At 45.4% G+C, this 19,950-nt stretch overlaps 1 protein-coding gene across 4 annotated transcripts in view; it reads left to right on the forward strand.

Moving 5' to 3' along the window:
• The window catches only part of XYLT1 (xylosyltransferase 1), a 492,695-nt gene that overhangs the window by 146,184 nt on the left and 326,561 nt on the right, over nt 1-19,950 (forward strand). For all 4 annotated transcript variants that reach the window (XM_079945329.1, XM_079945332.1, XM_079945331.1 and 1 more), the window contains one exon: nt 573-778. In XM_079945329.1, the coding sequence (XP_079801455.1) occupies nt 608-778 (171 nt within the window). In that variant the 5' untranslated portion in view covers nt 573-607. The remainder of the gene's footprint in view (nt 1-572; nt 779-19,950) is intronic.

Consider the following 19,950-nt stretch of genomic DNA (forward strand, 5'->3'; position numbering starts at 1 on the left):
CCTCTATCTAGTTCCAAAACATTTTCATCACCCCGAAAGGAAACCCCATACCCATTAAGCAGTCACTCCCATCCCCCCACTCCAGCCCGTGCCTCTAACCATCTGCTCTCCCTCTGTGTGGATTTACCTATTCAGGATGTTTCATATAAATGGAGTCATACAATAAATGGCCTTTTGCGCCTGGCTTCTTTCACTGACCATAAAGTTTTCAAAGCTCATCCATGTTGTAGCAAGTATCAAAATTTCATTCCTTTTTTAAAAAAATTTGTATTGGGGTAGAGTTGATTTACAATGTTGTGTTTATTTCAGGTGTACAGCAAAGTGAATCTGTTATACATACACCTATATCCACTCTTTTTTAGATTCTTTTCCCATATAGGCCATTACAGAGTACTGAGTAGAGTTCCCTGTGCTATACAGTCGGTCCTTATTAGTTATCTATTTTATATATAATAGTGTATATATGTCAATCCCAGTCTCCCAATTTATCCCTTCCCCCCCTTCCCCCCTGGGAATTGCCAATTTCTACATCTGTGACTCTATTTCTGTTTTTGTTTGTTTGTTTTTTGCAGTACGTGGGCCTCTCAGTGTTGTGGCCTCTCCCGTCATGGAGCGCAGGCTCTGGACGCGCAGGCTCAGCGGCCATGGCTCACGGGCCCAGCCGCTCCGCGGCATGTGGGATCTTCCCGGACCGGGGCACGAACCCGTGTCCCCTGCACCGGCAGGCGGACTCTCAACCACTGCGCCACCAGGGAAGCCCTCTATTTCTGTTTTGCAGGTAAGTTCATTTGTACCCTTTTTTTTAGATTTCACATATAAGCGATATCATATGATATTTGTCTTTCTCTGTCTGACTTACTTCACTCAGTGTGACAATCTCTATATCCATCCATGTTGCTGCAAATGGCGTTATCTCATTCTTTTTCGTGGCTGAGTAATAGTCCATTGTATATATGTACCACATCTTCTTTATCCATTCATCTGTCGGTGGACATTGAGGTTGCTTCCATGTCCTGGCTATTGTAAATAGTGCTGCTATGAACATTGGGGTACATGTATCTTTTTGAATTGTTGTTTTCTCCAGATATACACCTGGGAGTGAAATTGCTGGATCATATGGTAGTTCTATTTTTAGTTTTTTAAGGAACCTCCATACTGTTCTCCCTAGTGGCTGCACCAATTTACATTCCCACCAAAAGTGTAAGAGGGTTCCCCTTCATTCCTTTTTATAATTGAGTGATATTCCATTGTGTGGATAGACCACATTTGGTTCATCCGCTCATCTGCTGATGGACATTTGAGTTTTTCTAGCACATGGGCTATTGTGAACAGTGCTGCTTTGGACATTTGTGTACCATTTGTTTGAGTGTCTGTTTTCAATTCTTCGGGCAGTGGAATTGCTGGGTCTTATGGTAATTCAACGTTCAGCTTGCTAAGGAACCCAACTGCTGTCCACAGAGGCTGAACCATTTTCCTACATTTTTTTTAAAATTTATTTATTCATTTATTTATTTTTGGCTGTGTTGGGTCTTCGTTTCTGTGCGAGGGCTTTCTCTAGTTGTGGCAAACGGGGTCCACTCTTCATCACGGTGCGCAGGCCTCTCACTGTCACGGCCTCTCTTGCTGCGGAGCACAGGCTCCAGACGCACAGAGCTCAGTATTTGTGGCTCACGGGCCCAGTTGCTCCGTGGCACGTGGGATCTTCCCAGACCAGGGCTCGAACCCGTGTCCCCTGCATTGGCAGGCAGACTCTCAACCACTGCGCCACCAGGGAAGCCCTTTCCTACATTTTTAATGTCTCACTGTCTAGAGTCCAAGCGTGGTTCACAGTGGTGGTCTCAGCATCTAGAAGACTGGCTGGCACGTAGTAGGTCCTCATTTTATTCTAAAATGAATAATAATAGCAGAGTGACTCTCTGGCTTGTATAGGTAGGAGAAAATGGTCATCTTCAGTTCAAAGCAACAGCTCTTTAATGAGGAGCCCTTCCCTACATCAGCGTCCCTCCAGTCTAAATCCAGCTTAGGCAAAGTTCTCTCCCAGGACTTCTTGAAAATAGCTCACTTTGCTGAAGGAAATCTCGTTTATAGGAAGATGTTTTGGGAAAACTTCAAGTCTCAGAGTATTCAGGAGAGAAGCTTGTCAAGGATATGGCTGCATCCTACGAAAGAATGGCCACCGCGACCCTCGCCTAGCTCCACGGTCCCCACCCCAATTTGCCATCACCATCCACCTACCCTGGGCAGAGGGAAAGGATAACCTTCTCCATTCCAGGCTCAAAGCCATGCAATCAAGTATGTCACCAAGATAATACTCACCCTTGGGATATTAGTCTCTGGGTGGATGAGAACAGACTTAATGACTCCAGGACTGGAATTAGAGCCCAAGTTAGTAAGTGCTTTGTGACTGTGGTGAGGGAACAGATCACTTAGCCCAGTTCTATTAAAATATGTAGTAAATTATATCAGCTGGTAATGGCTCCAGTATGGCAACTTTAGCAAAAACGAAGAGACAGAGATTTTAAAATTGGATGTTCGTTCTGCCTCTCTTTCTTTCTGCATCCCTCCCTCCTCTGCCTACACACAACGTGTACATACGTGGTGTGCACACACAAACACCCAGACACACACACCTTTACTGGAGCCCCATGATGCTTTACTCTTCAGAGAGGCCATGGAAAGAACATGGATATTTTAAAGTCAAACAAACAGAACTGTGTTAGCATCCCGTCTTTTCCACGAATCAGCTGTGTGACCCCATGCAGCTTACTTTACCTCTCTGAACCTCTATTTCTTTACTTTTAAAACGGGAATCTCAGTAATACTTATGCCAATCACTGTGATGGGTGTGACAAGTATCAGGTGCATACCTGCAGATTGTAGGGTGAGTAAACCTCCTTTTTCATCGCAAGGAGGCTAGAAGTCAGTGGGAGGAAGGGGCTGAGGGCTCAGGACGCCGGAACATTTTTCAGAGTCGTGGCAGCCATGTCCCGGGAAAGTCGTCTCGAAAAGAAGGCCGGTTGGAGGTGTTTGGTGATAATTTAAAATCACAAAGAACAACATGTAACCCAGTAATCTTGGAAATACCCATTAGCCCAAACCCTTAAGGAAAAAGCAGAGAGAGCCACAGCATCGTTCAGCACTAGATTTCAGACTGACATGCTTTAATCCAGCTTTTAAATGTTTAATTATGTTAATCTAATTTTAGACAGTAATGAGATTGTGGTGCACAGCATTTATTTCCATTTCAGGTTGTCTCCTTTCCTTCTCAATCACCCACTCTCTCCAACAGTGCTGGGCGCTAGAGCCAGCCAGCTTCCTTTTCCTCGGAACGCCGGCAATCGCTTCCCACTGTGCGTCTGCCTGGCTGCTCAAAGCACGGTGTGCCCACCGCAGTGGCAGCGTCGCCTGGGAGCATGTTAGAAATGCACGGTCTCGGGCCCTGCCCTAAATCAGAATCTGCATTTTCAAAAGATCCGTCAGGTTGTTCTTGAGTCCATCAAAGCGTGAAGTACTGCATTTGAGGACTCTCTAGATACCAGGTGATCTTTCTAAACATGGCTGGTCCATCGAGCCGTGGGCCACCGTGGGCTGCAAACCTAGCCAAAGCCAACTCCTTATGCTTCCTGGCTTCCTGTAGTTATTCTTGTCTTATTTCAATTGGGCTTGGAGATATATGTCCTTTGGCAACACAAGATTTATTCCTTCCCTGTTGTCAACCACAGCTAAAGGGGCCCTTGTGAGAATAAGCTTAGCATACCTTTATTCTGTGTGGACTGTGTCAGCTCTTGTTCTCAGTGGTTTATTGATAATAGCTCATGTAATCCTTGCAGCATCCCTGGGAAGTGGGTGCCACTATTATCCCCATTTCACGGATGAGGAAACTGAGCCTAACAAATGTCAGTGACTTTCCCAAGATCACAATTAGTCAGGCTGGCACCCAAGAGTCTGAGTCCAGACCCTGAAGCTTTATCAGTGTGTGCCCTGGGGGGACTTCAACCCAAGTGAGACTCTGATTCCTTCACTCAGCAGATATTTCCCGAGCGTAATGGGAAAATGCCAGGCATGTGCAAGGCACTGGGTGTAGGATTGCAAAGACAGAGATTTCACCTTGGGGAGCTTAGTCTAGTGGGAAAGAAGGACATTAACCAGATAACTACACACACACACACACACACACACACACATGCACAAGTATGCATACGTGTACTTTCAAATGGGGAGGGTGTTAGATAGAAGAGGTACGCCTGGTATGGGTATGGGTGGGCCCCCCTAGGAGAAGATCTTTGAGTTCAAGGCTCACCGAAAAATTAGCCAACAATGGGGCATGAACAGTCCAGAAAGAAAAAGCATGTGCCCTGAGGAAGGGATACCTAGGATGTGAGAGAACAGGAAGCAAAGGGGATGGAGTTGTCCAATGCAAGGAAAGAGAGAGACAGGTCCCACTGGGAGGGCCTCAGAGACCATGCCGAGAAATCCTTATTCATGGCTCCCTTATCTCCACACTGTCCCTTTCAGTGCTCTGGGATTTCTCCCTCTCCTGCCTCACCACACCCCCGTCCCCTTGCCCCTACTCCAAGCTTTCCCCTCCCCTTTCTTCTCTTTCATGCTCTAGCCCTGTTGTGTGTCAGCACAGATTTGCGGCTGTAGTCATCAGGTCAGGGTTGGTTGCATGTGGCAGAAGCTCAACTCCAACCGGCTTAAACCTAAATGGTCTAGCTTCAGGAACAGCTGTATCCAGGTGCTCTACAATGGCATTGGGAATTCCCTCTCTTCATCTTTGGACTCTGACTTCTTGGGTTGGCTTCATCCCCAAAGGTTTTGATGGCCCCCTGCAGCTCTGGACCTCGACATTCCATTGGCTTGTTACCAGTCAAGAGGACCTAAGTCTCAGTGGCCCAGCTTGGGTGATGTGCCTGCCCCTGAACCAATCACTCTAGCCAGGAGGTGCTAATGCTTTAGTTTGCCAAGCCAGAGGACCACCCATGGAGCCCAAGGTCCCTTAAGGGTCCTAAGAAAGAATTCGAATAGTGGATATTTCAGGCATGATGAGCATGTGGGGAGGGGGCTAGAGGAGAGAGAGCCATGGCTGGCTTCTGGGTGTCCTCATCCTTGACACAGTTCCTAATGGCAGGGGCAACTGAATCATTCCTTCTTACAGGAATTTACTTCAATTATAAAATGCCATTGGTTATTTTTTAAATATTGTATTAAAAGTAGACTTTTATCATAGAACACATGCTGGCTTTAGAAATGTCAGCATGGTAAGGACAACATCTTAAAATCAACGAGATGGTATCTAGTGCTTTTAGTAAGCATGAGGTTTGGGGTGAGGCACTGAGAAAACCCTAAGTAATAAATTCTCGTCTCGTTTTCCCAGAGTTGCCACGTTCTGCTTCCTCACCCCCAGCAAGGTTGCTTATGACAACTGATAAGACTTCATTCATAATCTACTGAGGATAAAATTCTGTATCTTGGTGGAGGAGAGAAGGAGACTGACAGAAACAGGGTGGACAGAGACAGATAAATGGAGAGAGCAAGAAATAAAAGCTAAACACATCAAGAGTGGGCTTACATGAGAGTTTAGGGAAATGCCCCAAGCACAAGTGTAAAGTTAATCATGATTCATTTGTAAGTGGGTATGGTTCTTGGGCCAAAGGACAGGAAGCACTTTGATCTGGAATCTTCTTAGGAACTGTGGACTGTTCCTATGCCTGGAAGGGGAGAGAAAGAGGCGGGTCAGAGACGAGAAAGGCAGGTCTTCTGGGAGCTTCTTCCTCTTTCCCAAGACAGTGCAGGCAAACAGCCTTCACCTCCAGGAGGAATTGCCATGGCCCAGGCATGAGGCATCTGCAGCCAATGCACACACACCCACCCCTGTACTGTTGTTGATAAGACGTTTACAAATTCAGGGAGGGAAAAATGTAGTCGTTTATACTGCCATGTTGTAAAGCTTGCCATTAGTGGAGCTATTAGTCCATGAATCACAGAAGGAGGTAAAACTTCAAATGGGTATAAATGTCCATTAATAGTGGAAGGGTTAAATAAATTACACTTCATCCGTAGCATGGAATAATATGAAGCCATTCTAAAAATGAGCTAGACCTCTACTGAGTGCCACAAAAAGGTCTCCAAGAAATACTAAGTTAAAATAAAAAAGCAAATTGCAGAACAATACATATAGTATTATTCCATTCATTTATGCTAGAAAAAAAATAGCTGTGTATGTAAATGCACAGCTAAAGGATTTGTACCAAGCAATACCAGTGATTATCTCCTGGGGGGAGTTGAGCATAGTAAGATTGAGATTTCCATAATTTCTTTATCCATTTATATTCTTCAAACATTTTCTACTATTGGGCTCTTTTTCAATGAAAAACTATATATATATATATAGTTTATATAAAACTAAATATTTATATTTATTATTTATATATAAATATTTATATTTATTTATATAAAACTAAATATGTATACATATATTATACATATACCTACCATGTGAGAAATAACATTGTACTTACCATGTGAGAAATAACAATGAAAGTTAGTGATTTGGGGAAAGAAAAAAAGTTACTTAGCTTACTTACTTCCAGGCTCATTAATATCCCTTGCCTCCCACCCTCCACCACCAGAACTACTGATATGCTGCCTCTGGCTGCCCTGGCCACTGTGGTTCTCCTGCCCAGGCTGGAATATCCTCCATCCCATCACGCTCCGCCATTCTGTTCTATCTACAGGCTTGTGCTCACGTAAACGCATTTTGTTCAAAAACATGTAGAATCCAGAGATGGTACTATATCCGCAATTGCCACAGTGCATCCATCAGGATAGGCATGGGTATGCTGCAGTAACAAATGAGCCCTAAATTTCAGTGCCTCAGAATAGCAGAGGTTTATTTCTTGCTCATGTCTCATGTCAGCTCTCATCACAGGTCCGATCGGACTCTGCATCAAGTTGTCTTCAATTCCAGGGTCAAAGTTTAGTCTCTGGAGCAGCCTCTGGGATGTTGCTGGTCTCCTGTCGAAGGCAAAATGAGATCAGCGTGAACCCCACAATGGCTCTTAAAACTTCTTCCTTGGAAGAGAAGAGACCTGTGTCACTTCTGCTCCTATTTCGCTGACTCAAACAAGTCACATGGCCAAGACCAAGACCAAAGAGTCAGAGAAGTGTGATCCTCTTGCGGCAGGGAGGTATGATGGGGAAGAGGCAGCAGATACCTTTCAACAATAATACAGCCCCTCGTGCATGGTTTCAAAGACTTGAACCACAGCAAATATTCCTGGGGTGCCTGCTATGTGCTAAGTACTGTACCTCATGGAGGGGTCTGAAGACAATTCATAATGATAAAAACTAGAGATTTTTATGCCTTATGACACCAGATACTATGCTAAACATGTTGCATGCATTAATTCATGCAATCCTTAAGTCAGCTATTACTGGACATGGCAACCTGGGACCGAGAAAAGTCAAGTCACTTGCCCAGATTCACACAATCCCTGCCCTCCAGGAGTTTACAGTCTGCAGGTGTCCCAGACTTTGAATATGAAAGCTGAGCCACACTTTATGCTTTTCAAGAATTGATTTATTAGTGTATCAATCACCCACCATATACAAGAACTGAGCAGGGTTCTTAGGATACTTTAGAAGAAAAGTATCATCAGAACATTAGTTCTTCCTATCTCTCTATTAGCTATATGACCTAGGGAGTGACTCAACCTCTCTCGGCCTCCAGATTCTCATCCAGGACTGAAGATGATTGTGGAGCCTGCCCTTCATTCAACAGGATCTACTGAGCGCCTCCTCTGTGCCAGACACAGTTCTAGATATCAGGGCCTCAGCAATGAGTGGATCTCCCTCCACCCTTATTGGGGGCTGAAAGTCTAGTGAGGGAAGAAAGAAATTAATCAACATATAACTTAATGTGGATATAATAAGTGCTATAAAAAGTAAAAAGGCAGAGAAAGGAGACTGGGTGATAGGGGTGCTATTTTAAATAAAGTGGTCAGCAAGGACCTTACTGATGCGGTGATACTTGAGCCGAGACCCAAATAAAGTGAGGGACAAGAAGGTCATGTGAAGTTCTAAAAAAGAATGTTTCTAGTGGAGGAAATAGCAGATACAAAGCCCCTGAGGCCAGGCTGTTTCCCATACGTGTGGGGAGCAGAGGAGGCCAGCGTGGAACGGCTGAAGCCGGTGAGCAAGGAGAATGGCAGGAAAGGGAGGCAGGACCAGATCGTGAAGGACCCCATGGGCCATGGAAAGGGGTTTCAGGTCCATTCAGCCCTGAGGGTAAAATGAGATAATCCCTGGGATGTGCTGAGCGCTGTGCCAGGTGCGTAGTAAGCCTTCAACAAATGAATGGATGTCAGCAGTTCTTCATGCCATCGGTGCCCAGTGACTTATACAGGGCCTTTACGTGCTAGGCATTGTCCTGGATGCTTGGGAATCATCAGTGCACACGGCGTACAAAGATGCTCTCGTGAAGTTTGAGTGTGAGAGCCAGGAAACAAAATAAATAAATATAATAAATAAATAAGTAAACGGTGAGGCATGTTAGAAAGGGATACGTGCTATGGGTAGCAGATAGGGAAGGGGGTTCAGGCATGGGCAAAGGGGTGTCAGGCTGTGATGTTAACTCCTATTGCATGGGTGAATAGGCTTCAGTAAGAACAAACACTCAGGTGAGCAGTTTAGGGAAGCAGATCTCTGGGGGAAAAGCATTGCAGACAGAGGGAAGAGCTGGAGCAAAGACCTGGAGGCGGAGGCGTGACTGATGTTTTCCGTGGACATCAAGGACACCAGAGAGGAGCAGTAGTGATAGGAGCCAGATCACAATCACGCAGGGCCTCGTAGGCCACTGTAGAAACCTTGCTTTTGCTCTGAGTGCCGAGGGTACCACGGGAGGGTTCTGAGCAGAGGAGGGACATGATCAGAGGTAGGTTCTAACAGGGTGGCTCCAACCTCTGGTTGGGAAGATATTGGGGGGGGGGGTGATTGGAAGCAGGGAGACCATTAGGAAGCCAGAGCAGGAATCCAGGTAGGGGGCACTGGTGGTTGTGGCCCAGCTGGTAGTGATGAGGGTGATGGAAAGGAATAGAATTCTGAATATGTTTTGAGGTTAGAGCCCCCTCCGCAGACCTCTGTCCATTTCCTCCACCCCCAACCTCTGTATTGTTCCTGCCATGAACAATTGGGGAGAAGGGAGGTCACCATCAGCGTCCCATGCCTGAGCTCTAAGCTTGGGACATCGCGCACATCTCTATTCCCTGCTTTGCTGGACAGCTGTCCGCTTATTAATGCCGGCTGCTCCCACCTCTGACAGCATGGAAGCAGTTCCGTTCAGCTCAGATTGGCAATCTGAGTGTGGGTGAGATAGGAGCACAGGATAAAGATGAGAGCAGTAGAAAGAAAGACAGCCTTTATACGAGAGGACTCTCATCTCTCAGTCCTCCCCTGGTGCTATTTCTAGAAGGGCCCCCCTGTTTAATCCTATATACACCCCCTTAAAGTCTTGGAAGAGTGATCTTACCTGATTCCCTGTTATCATGCAGACACGCATCTTGGGTCTTTCTTTTTAAAAGGAATTAACGCATTCTTGCTTTCCCATGTCCCTTCATTTATTCGTTTTGCAAATAAATTTAGTGTGAGGCATTCTGATAAGTGATAAAGATAGAGTGGGCACAATCAATATAGCCCTTGACTGTGCAGAGCATATAACTGAGTAGACAGATAATGAATAAGTAATCCAGCCTATAAACAGTGGAACACTGTAGTCAGGAGGAAGCAGGGGTTAAGGTTTCAGACTTTGAAGCTAGTTGCTTGCCGGAGGATATTGGGCAAGTTACCTAACAACTCTGTGCCTCAGTTTCCTCACTTGTGAAAGGAGGGATAATAGGACTTCCTACTTCACAGATTTAGATGTGTTGATGGATTGAATTCACATGGACAAAGAAATATCCAACTCATAGGAAACATCGTCTGAGTGTTTGCTACTATTATCATAAGCATTTAATTCTGATTATGATTATTCTATGAAGGGAGTTTACAGGGTATGTACAAAGGTGGAGAAGATCAAAAAGGGTGTGGAGGGTGACTTTAAGGTGAGCCCTGAAGGATAAGGAGGAGCCAGCTTTGCGGACATGTAGGGGGAGGGGCCGCAGGACAGAGTGTTGGAGGCAAGGGGGAGGGTGTGGTGCAGGGAAAGAGGCTGGCTCTTTGGGGAGTGCAGAGAGGGTTGGGCAGGGCACAGTGCACCTGCAGATCCACCTGGTCCTTTCCTGAGTCTTAGACAGCAGGAGGCAGGCGACGGGGGTACTGACTGAACTAGCCACTGGCAAGCTTATTGCCCCAGAAGATTCTGACATGGATCCTTGTCGAGTGGTCCTTCCAAAGCCCAAGTCATTGTCAATCACTGCAGGCGTTTGTCCTCTTTTCCTGCTTTGTGTATTGAAGATGCCTTTTAGGCCCCTATCCGGCTCACACCCCTGCGACCTGGTATCTACCCCACCCCTCAGGGGTCAGCTCCTGCGGCCATGTTTGTGATATGGGACTTTGACCCCAAGCATAGATGATTGGACAAGAGGGCACAAAATAGGCCAATCGGATTCTCCCCTGGGAATTTGGAGTTGTACTTCGTTGTCTTTGCTGGTCATTCATGGAGACTAGAACTGAGAGAAAATGAAGAAAAAGCGGGGTGGCCACATTTGGGTTGTGGGCAGGAGAGGCGTAGAAGGCTGCTCTACCCAGCAAGGGAAAAGAAAAAACAGATTAGTTGAGAGCAGCAGAGAGGAGGGAGAATGCAGCTCCAGAATGAGGAGAGAGAACAGAGCAGCCTTATGTCCAATTCTTGGCTCTAGACCCTTGAGCCCAGATGTGTTGTAGGAGGTACCCTTGAATACTTTTGAACAAGCTTAGACTGATTTGAGTCAGTTTCTTTGGCTTGCAGCCCAGCACCCCCTGAGAACCTTCTTCACCTCCTTCACCATTCCATGAAATGCCAATTACACTGTTGCCAATTAGACTTCCAGGTCTCGGGAGTGGGCACAATAAGGTTTCATGGACAGTCCACCAAATCTTCCACTTCTATGAGCATTTTATTTGATTATATTTTTGCATTCTTGTTTTAACCCAAGATTTCTTTTTTTAAATTTTTATTTAAATATAGTTGATTTACAATGTTGTGTTTGTTTCAGGTGTACAGCAAAGTGATTCAGTTATACATATAAATATATATATATTCTTTTTTTTTTTTTGGCTGTGTTGGGTCTTTGTTGCTGTGTGCGGGCTTTCCCTACTTGCGGCGAGCAGGGGCTACTCTGCATTGCGGTGCACGGGCTTCTCATTGCTGTGGCTTCTGTTGTTGCAGAGCACGGGCTCTAGGTGCATGGGCTTCAGTAGTTGCAGCATGCGAGCTCACTAGTTGCAGCACGCGGGCCCTAGAGCACACAGCCTTTGGTAGTTGTGCCATGCAGGCTCTAGGACGCGTTGGCTTCAGTAGTTGTGGCACACAGGCTCAGTAGTTGTGGCTCGCAGGTTCTAGAGCACAGGCTCAGTAGCTGTGGTGCCTGGGCTTAGTTGCTCCGCGGCATGTGGGATCTTCTTGGACCAGGGATCGAACCCTTGTCCCCTGCTGTGCTACCAGGGAAGTCCCTATATCTATTTTTTTTAAGACTCTTTTCCCTTATAGGTTATTACAATATATTGAGTATATTTCCCTGTACTATACAGTAAGTCCTTGTTGGTTCTCTATTTTATATATAGTACTGTGTATATTTTAATCCAAACTCCTAGTTTATCCCTCCACCCCCTTTCCCCTTTGGTAGCCATAAACTGGTTTTCTATGTCTGTGAGTGTATTTCATAAGCCTTTTAAAGTAGAAAATTCTCTGCAACAAATACATGTGCATTCCAAGAACAACAACAACAAAATCCAGCTCAGCATGTAAGGTCTTTGTACAAGGTCTTTGTACATACAAAGAGCAATCGTTTTAGGTGGTTTATCCTAGAATTTCTGCATATCTGGGCATCTAGTTGACTGAAATATTTGAAGGAGCATAGATCATTTGGACATTGTACGAACAGATCTATCCACAGAGTAGCACTTACAGATTTCTTTTTTTTAATTTTCTTTTCTTAATTAATTAGTTGTAGACTTAATACTAATAGTTAATATTTATCAGTTAATTATTATGTGTCAGATACTGCTTTGAGGGCTTGACATGAATTAACTTATTTAATTCCCATAGCAATCCTATGATATAGGTACTATCATCCCCATTTAAGATGGGAAAACTGAAGCACACAAGATGAAGAAACTTGCCCAAGAACATCTGTTAATAAATGACAAAACTGGAGTTAGAACTCACTTGTTGAGTTCCAGAGTCCAGGCTTTTAGCAATTACACGGCATTTGTCCCTTGCTCTACATTTCATAATCCACAGAGCTGGTTATCATGTTTCTGACAGTTACTATTTTATTCCTCTGAGATGTTAGAAAGTCTCTTTCCCCATCTTCTCTGCCACCACTTCACTCTCCCTTCTTCTCCAAATATTTGGTAGATGTGGCAGATCAACCAAGAGGCATTATTTGCATATGAAAGAGTAGAGCCACTAGGCAAACAATTCACCTAAGGAAATGAATATGATGGCATTTATATAGTCCTTAGTGTATACCAGGCTGTGCAATCATTATTTCACTTAATCCTTAATTTTCCTTGTGAGGAAGTATACTTATTCCTCCCACTTTGCAGATAATAAAACTCAGACTTAACAAGATTATGTGACTTAGTCAGGGTCACAGAACTCGTATATGGTGGAGCCAATATTTAAACCCCTGTTGTATGACACACATGCACACACACCCCCAAAGCCTTGACTGTTAATTACCAAGACCTTAGTCCCAGAACTGGAAGGAAGGACAAGATAGAACCCAGCACAGGTCTTGCAATTCAGACCAGTCCGTCTTGAACCCAAGGGACTCTTGCCTGAATGCTAAAAAGCACAGGCTACAGTAAAAGAGGAGGTCAAAGCCAAAAGCGTTGTTTCAGTGAAATTTCTGGGGACCCTGAGTGCACCTGTGGTCACTGGTGGGCTTAGCAGTATTTGTTTCGACAGGGACTTTTGGAGTGAGTGGCACTGTGGTTCCAGTGCCATCTCATCACCCTTGGCGCTAATGGTGTCCTCGCCCCCTCACCCATAGCGGGCAGTGCAGAGCAGAAAGAAAAAGGCTGGCTTCACAGGATGGCCAAGCAAACTAGTCTTGTGAGAATAGGCCAGATGTTCCCCCAGAGACTCCCAGAAATGGTGAGGTTGCTGGTACTGTGAGCTTCGGGTGGAGACTGGGGTTATCGCCATTGGAGATAGAATGAAGGCAGAGAAATAAGGCTCTGGGATATGTGTCCAAGATGATCAATTTAGTCTTGTCACCTTATGGTCCATCAAACACAGATTACACACCCATCAAAACAACACAGCTTTGTTCACTCAAAATTCACAAAACACCTCTCATGAGCCAGGCACTGTAGGATACAGCACTCACAACAGAAGAAGAGGCAGTATATCCACAGGTAACCAAATCGAGGTGAGGTTATCAGATGAGAGGGGTGACAATAGAGGCAAAACGATTGAAGATGTTTTCACATGTTCACATGTGTCAGTGCTAAACTAGGAACTTTATTGAATCTATTTAATCCTCACAAAAGCAAAAACAAAAAAACAACGACAACAAAAAACCAGGTAGATGTTAATATTCTCCAGGGATGAGAAAACCGAGGCTCAGAGAGGTGAATAATGTTATCAGGGCCACATAGCCAGTAAGAGGTGGTACCAGGTTTCAGGTTTCAACATCCCTCTGGCTTCTGAGCCCAAGTGTGTAAACATCAGGCTCTATTGCTTCTCATGTTTGTCAAATTATTTTCTTCCTTAAAATGGGCTCCAGATATTCATGGAAAGTTCCCCTTGGAGAGACTCCATTCTCACCCCACGAGCTGACAAAGGCTGATGCTTGCTGAGCAGTCAGGGCGATAGAACAGGGAGAGGCAAGGAGACACTGCTGTCTCCTCAGAAGCATTCTAAGGGTTTGGGCTTGTTCCGTAAGTTTTTGTGGGTGAGTTTGATCTGGTTTTTATTTTTTAACAGAGGCCATAAATAGTTGATGTGGTGAGGCTAACCACCTAGCCCTCCTTTCTGTAGTGGGGTCTGCATCCCAACCGCATACAGCCAGGAGGTATGTTTTAGCCTAGAAGGAAAAGTCTCAGTCACAGAGCTGCTGACACAAGCATTTCATTCCTCTATGGGGTGGCAGGATTCAAAGTGAGCAGACAGGAAGGCCAGGCATCATCCATGCCTGCAGAGGCCAGAGTCTCAGGCTTGGGACCCAAGCAGGGGTGCAATGCCAGACACCTCTTCCCAGCTGGGGACACAGAATGGAAATTCAGGTAGGGCGATGTCAGAACCCAGCTTCTGGTTTTCAAGCAACAGGAACCAATTCAGGCTGGTGTGAGCTGAAAAGAATATTACTCAGCCATAAGAAGAAATGAAACTGAGTTATTTGTGGTGAGCTGGATGGACCCAGAGTCTGTCATACAGAGTGAAGTAAGTCAGAAAGAGAAAAACAAATACCGTATGCTAACACATATAGATGGAATCTAAAAAAAAAAAACAAAAAAAAAAGGTTCTGAAGAAGCTAGGGGCAGGACAGGAATAAAGACGCAGATGTAGAGAATGGACTTGAGGACACGGGGAGGGGGAAGGGTAAGCTGGGATGAAGTGAAAGAGTGGCACTGACATCTATACACTACCAAATGTAAAATAGATAGCTAGTGGCAAGTAGCCACATAGCACAGGGAGATCAGCTCGGTGCTTTGTGACCACCTAGAGGAGTAGGATAGGGAGGGTGGGAGGGAGACGCAAGAGGGAGGGGATATGGGGATATATGTATATGTATAGCTGATTCACTTTGTTATACAACAGAAACTAACACAACATTGTAAAGCAATTATACTCCAATAAAGATGTTAAAAAATTTTTAAAAAATATATATATATAAAAGGTTATTTGTGAGCTCACAGGATCTCCAGGAGGTGGTACAGTGGATTGAATGGTGGCCTGCAAAAAGACACATCCATGTTCTACTCCCTGAAATCTGTGAATGTGACCTGATTTGGGAAAAGTCTTTACAGATGTAATTAAGTTAAGGATCTTGAGATAAGATCATTCTGGATTATCCAGGTGGGCCCTAAATCCAATGACAAGCGTTCTTACAAGAACAAAGCAGAGATTTGACACAACTGGAAGTGAAGACACAGAGAAAAGGGAAGCACATGACCAAAGAGGCAGATTGGAATGATGGGGCCATAAGTCAAGGATTGCCAACAGCCACCAGAAGCTGGAAGAAGCAAAGACCCAATTCTCCCCTAGAGCCTTACAGAGGGAGCTTGGCCCTGCCAGCACCTTGATTTTGAACTTCTGGCCTCCAGAACTGTGAGAGAACAAATTTCTGTTGTTTTAACCCACCAAGATTGTGGTCATTTCTTAAAACAGCAACAGGCAACTAATACCAGTGGAGAGAACCAGGCCTTGAGGCTCCACCAAGAGCAATCCCTAAACTCACACCGCAGAACTGGTGCGGCAGCGGCATCACCGCCCCCACAGTGGGCCCTACGGACCTTGCGACGTCAGCTCTCTGGACGTTCTACTACACCATCGACCACTGATGCCCCTGGAAGCTGGCTGAAAGCTGCTGCCATTGTGGGTGGTACCAGCTTCCAAGGCAAAGTCTGGAACAAGCAATCTGATTGGTGGAAACCATGCTTTCACTCTAGCCGCAAGGGAGGCTGGGAAAGGGGGCATCTGGCTTCCGTTGTAAAAGGTGGGAACTTATAGCAGGGAAATTCCCCAAACATAGGAAGGTGCTGGGCAGTCAAAAGAGGAAGGGGTGTCCTCTAAGGGTGGCTTGCTGGGCAGAACCCCATCCTGTTCCCTAACTCCTCCCATTCAGTTGAAATTACAGGGAGTCCCCCGCATCTCCAGCTATCATCAGCCCCGGAACCATCTTGCTGAGTGAACTGTGCTTCAGGTATAATAAGGCATGGTCATAAAATACTGTAGAGTTTGCTTGCCCAATTTCATTACTGTAGCAGCTGGGTTTTGTTTTCGCTTCTGTTTTTCAGAGTTAACTTTTCTTTTGTTGTTGATATTTGCTTCCTTTTGAAGGCTATGCAGTTACAGGTCACATTGCATGATCTGGCCCTGCCACTCTCCCCACTGCTCCCTTGGTTCCAGCCACAGTGACCTCTCCACTGCTTCTTGAACACGCCAGGTACCATCCTCCTCAGGGCTTTTGCTCATCCATTCCCTCCTGCCTGAAATTCACAGCCCTTGAAACTGACATGATTCACCACCTCACTTGATTCAGCTTCAGCTCTTGGCCCAAATGTCATCTCTTTGGAAAAACCTTTGCTGACCACCCAGTTTGAAATAGCAGCCACTTCCCATCACTGTCTATCTCTTTACTCTGCTTTATTAGTAAAAGCACTCATTACTAACCAGTATAAATTGCACATTTATTTGCTTATCTTTTATGGTGCCTTCCCCGCAACTAGAACATAAGTTCCACCAGAAGAGGAGTTTTTATGTTTTGTTTGCTGCTGGGTCCCCAGAACCTGGGATAAGTCCTGGTATGTAGGTGGTGCTCAGTAATATTAGTTGAATGCAGAGCTCGTATTGTCACTAATAGTTTAAATGTTTTCTCTCCCCCGCTAAGATTTAGCCATTTTTATGAAACGATTCAATCTTATTATTCTGTATTCCCCCCGGAGCCTAGCAGAGTGCTGAGCACACAGAGGGCCCCAGGGAGTATTTATGAGAGGAATGAATGACTAGGCAAGCACATTCACACTCTTGTTAAACCCAAACACTCGCATGTACAAGCAAGGTTCTCAAGTGGAGATTTCTCCTAATGTTACTTCCCAGCTCTAAGCTGGCATCCAGTATAATTAGATCTGCCTTTCTATAGCTAACTTCTCACATACAGACAGCCAAAGTGGTTTTGTACACATAGCATCTAATTCTTGTACGTAGCAATAAGCATCCACCTAACTTGTATGTTTTTACTCATTAACAGAAGAGTTCTCTTTTCCCCCAAACAAGAACTGACCCTGAACACCAACCTGTAAAACAGATAAACAGGGAATGGCTCTGGTCAGGGGACCTGACTCCTTGCCCATGGGACCTCTCCTTGTAGCATCACAACTGTGAGCTCTGGGTCTCTCTAGCGACATTGGGAACAATTCTATTGCTGAGAACAAGGAGTGTCTCTGTCTCCTTAAGATGGCATACAAATATCCTTTGTTGTTCTTTCCTTCATTCGTCAATGACAACTCTTCTGGCTGTGTGTCTAGAAGGTGGATAACCTCATGGGAGCTAGCAAGCCTGGGCAGGAGTGCAAGTGAAACAATCAAGACAGCCTAGCTGGGGCTGTTGTCCTCACTGCCTAATTCCAGGGGTTTCCTTTTGGCTTGATCGCGGGCCTCTATGAGAAGAGCCTTCTTAACATATATGTATACCTTATATTTATATTATATGTTACATGTATATTATAGTTATATATAATGTGTGTGTGTATATATATATATATATATATATATATATATGCACACACACACCATGTGTTACACACTATTAGAGCATTAAATGATCTACATTCCCACATTTACATTGGGCGCTAGGGACTATTCCTATCACACCCATTTTACAGAGGAAGAGGAAGAGATGAAGGCTTAGAGAGGTGATCTTATCATTTACTTACAGGCACAAAGAGAGCCCTAGAAACCAGGTGTGACTTTCAACCTCTACCTACAGAGGAAAAGAGGAGGAATGACTTCTTTCACCAATAGCATTTGAGAGCTCTGAGACCAGACTGCCACAGCCCTTAACTCTCACTGGGCTCCCAGGTGGCCAGTGGCCAGTCCCTAGGAGGTGGTGCCCAGTGTCTTGACTTACTAGATTGCAGCTGGGCTGATGGCTGGCCGATGTGAACTCCATGCTGACAGGAGGTGCTGCCTTCAAGGAGGCTCTTCCCTCCTATGTCAATGACGGATGGTGCCGGGGCCCAGCCAAAGAGCGTCCATCAATCCACATTTCCTGGGGGCCTGCTCTGCACCAGGCACTGTGCTAGGTGCTGGGGATGTGCAGTGATCATGACGGCCAAGGCCTACCAGGCCAGCAGAGGGTCCATAGCCTGCAGCCCCCAGCTGTGCCCTGGGCTAGATGCCTTTGTGCAGTGCATGGAGGTACAGCCCTGGCCTTCATTTTCATGGAGCTGCTCATCAGAAGGTGGGGAAAAAATGCATAAGCCTACTGAATACACCATGCATATAAGAGTGACAAGGGAGGCACAGGAATGTATGAAAAAGGAAACTGAGCCAGGTCAGGGAGAGTCAGAAAAATCTCTCCAGATATAAATATTTGATCTGAGATGAAAAAGATGAGTGAGAGTGAATGATGTGGCGTGTGTGTGTGTGTGTGTATAAGAGCAGGAGGGGCAGAGCCTGGAACCCAAGCTAAGGGAAGAACTTGTAGGAAGCGGAAGCATGATGCTCAAGGCCGTGCAAGAAGTCCAGCGTGATGGGAGCGCAGTGAACAAAGGGTGGAGCAGTGTACAATGCAGATAAAACAAGGCTACCTTTAGTCCAGTCTCAGTGACACTGTGATAAAGAAAGACAAATCTAAACCCCAAGAAATGGTTTAATACTCACATTTTTCTCACCATATCATGGGCTTATCATCTAAATCACATCTGTCCAAGATGCACGGAAGGCTCAGTTTCCATCGGTATTGACAGTTGAGCCCGCCGTTTAAGCTCCTGTGGATTTTATTCTTTCATCAATAAGACTCAAGGCTCTCACTGACCCTTCAGTCACGTCCTGAGAACCTTTGTCAAGTCCCATCCCATTCACCTGATTGGTGTCTCCTTAGCTTGAATGGGCTCCCTTTCTCACAGTTTTGCAGACGTCGTTCAGAACGCAGTGGTCATATACAGACTTGGACAAACAGGGCACTGGGTAGCCATGAGATAATAACAAAAACATTTTCCTGTGTTGGGAACTGTGAGGCCTTTTATGATTTACTGGGGATGTCTCCAGACTCCTAAATTGTTTGAACTTTTTAAAACATGACCTTGAACATAAATGATCTTTGGGTAACAAGTGAGAGAATTCATATTTCTAAAGCAGGAAGCCATATTAAGTACTTTCCAAAAGGAGGTCTATTGTATTTGCCACGGAAAAGGAAGTTCAGGCATATACCCCTGACTGCCTATGTTCTTCTTCCATTTCAGACTCTCTAAAAAGGCACTGGGGGCTTCCCTGGTGGCGCAGTGGTTGAGAGTCCGCCTGCCAATGCAGGGGACACGGGTTCGTGCCCCGGTCAGGGAGGGTCCCACATGCCGTGGAGCGGCTGGGCCCGTGAGCCATGGGCACTGAGCCTGCGCGTCCAGAGCCTGTGCTCCGCCACGGGAGAGGCCACAACAGTGAGAGGCCCGCGTACCGCCAAAAAAAAAAAAAGGCACCGGACTTGGGATTCTGTATTTCCAAGCTCCCAGTGCTCACTAATTTCTCTATAGAAGAAGAGCAGGTGGGCCGGTTGCCACAAAGTACCTAAGAGGAAACTTGTCGGAGTTTGGTTTATTGGAACAGAAATGACAGAATGTCAATTTCCTTCCTAACTGCATGTCATCATCAGGAATCAAATAAGCAATTACACAAGGCTAAACTGAACTCATTTTACATTCAGATGTGCAGCCTGCACCTAGGATGTCCCGCCAAGGGGATACAGCCTTTCTAACTATGTGTATAGTAAGAGCAAACCCATGGGTGGTGGGTCTTTGAGCCATGCTACCTCTCTCCTGCTCAGGGTTGGCCTGAACTTGTCACTAACAGCTTCCCAGCTGGTCT

Source organism: Stenella coeruleoalba, assembly GCF_951394435.1.
Source record: "Stenella coeruleoalba genome assembly, chromosome: 15".
NCBI classification, from domain to species: domain Eukaryota; kingdom Metazoa; phylum Chordata; class Mammalia; order Artiodactyla; family Delphinidae; genus Stenella; species Stenella coeruleoalba.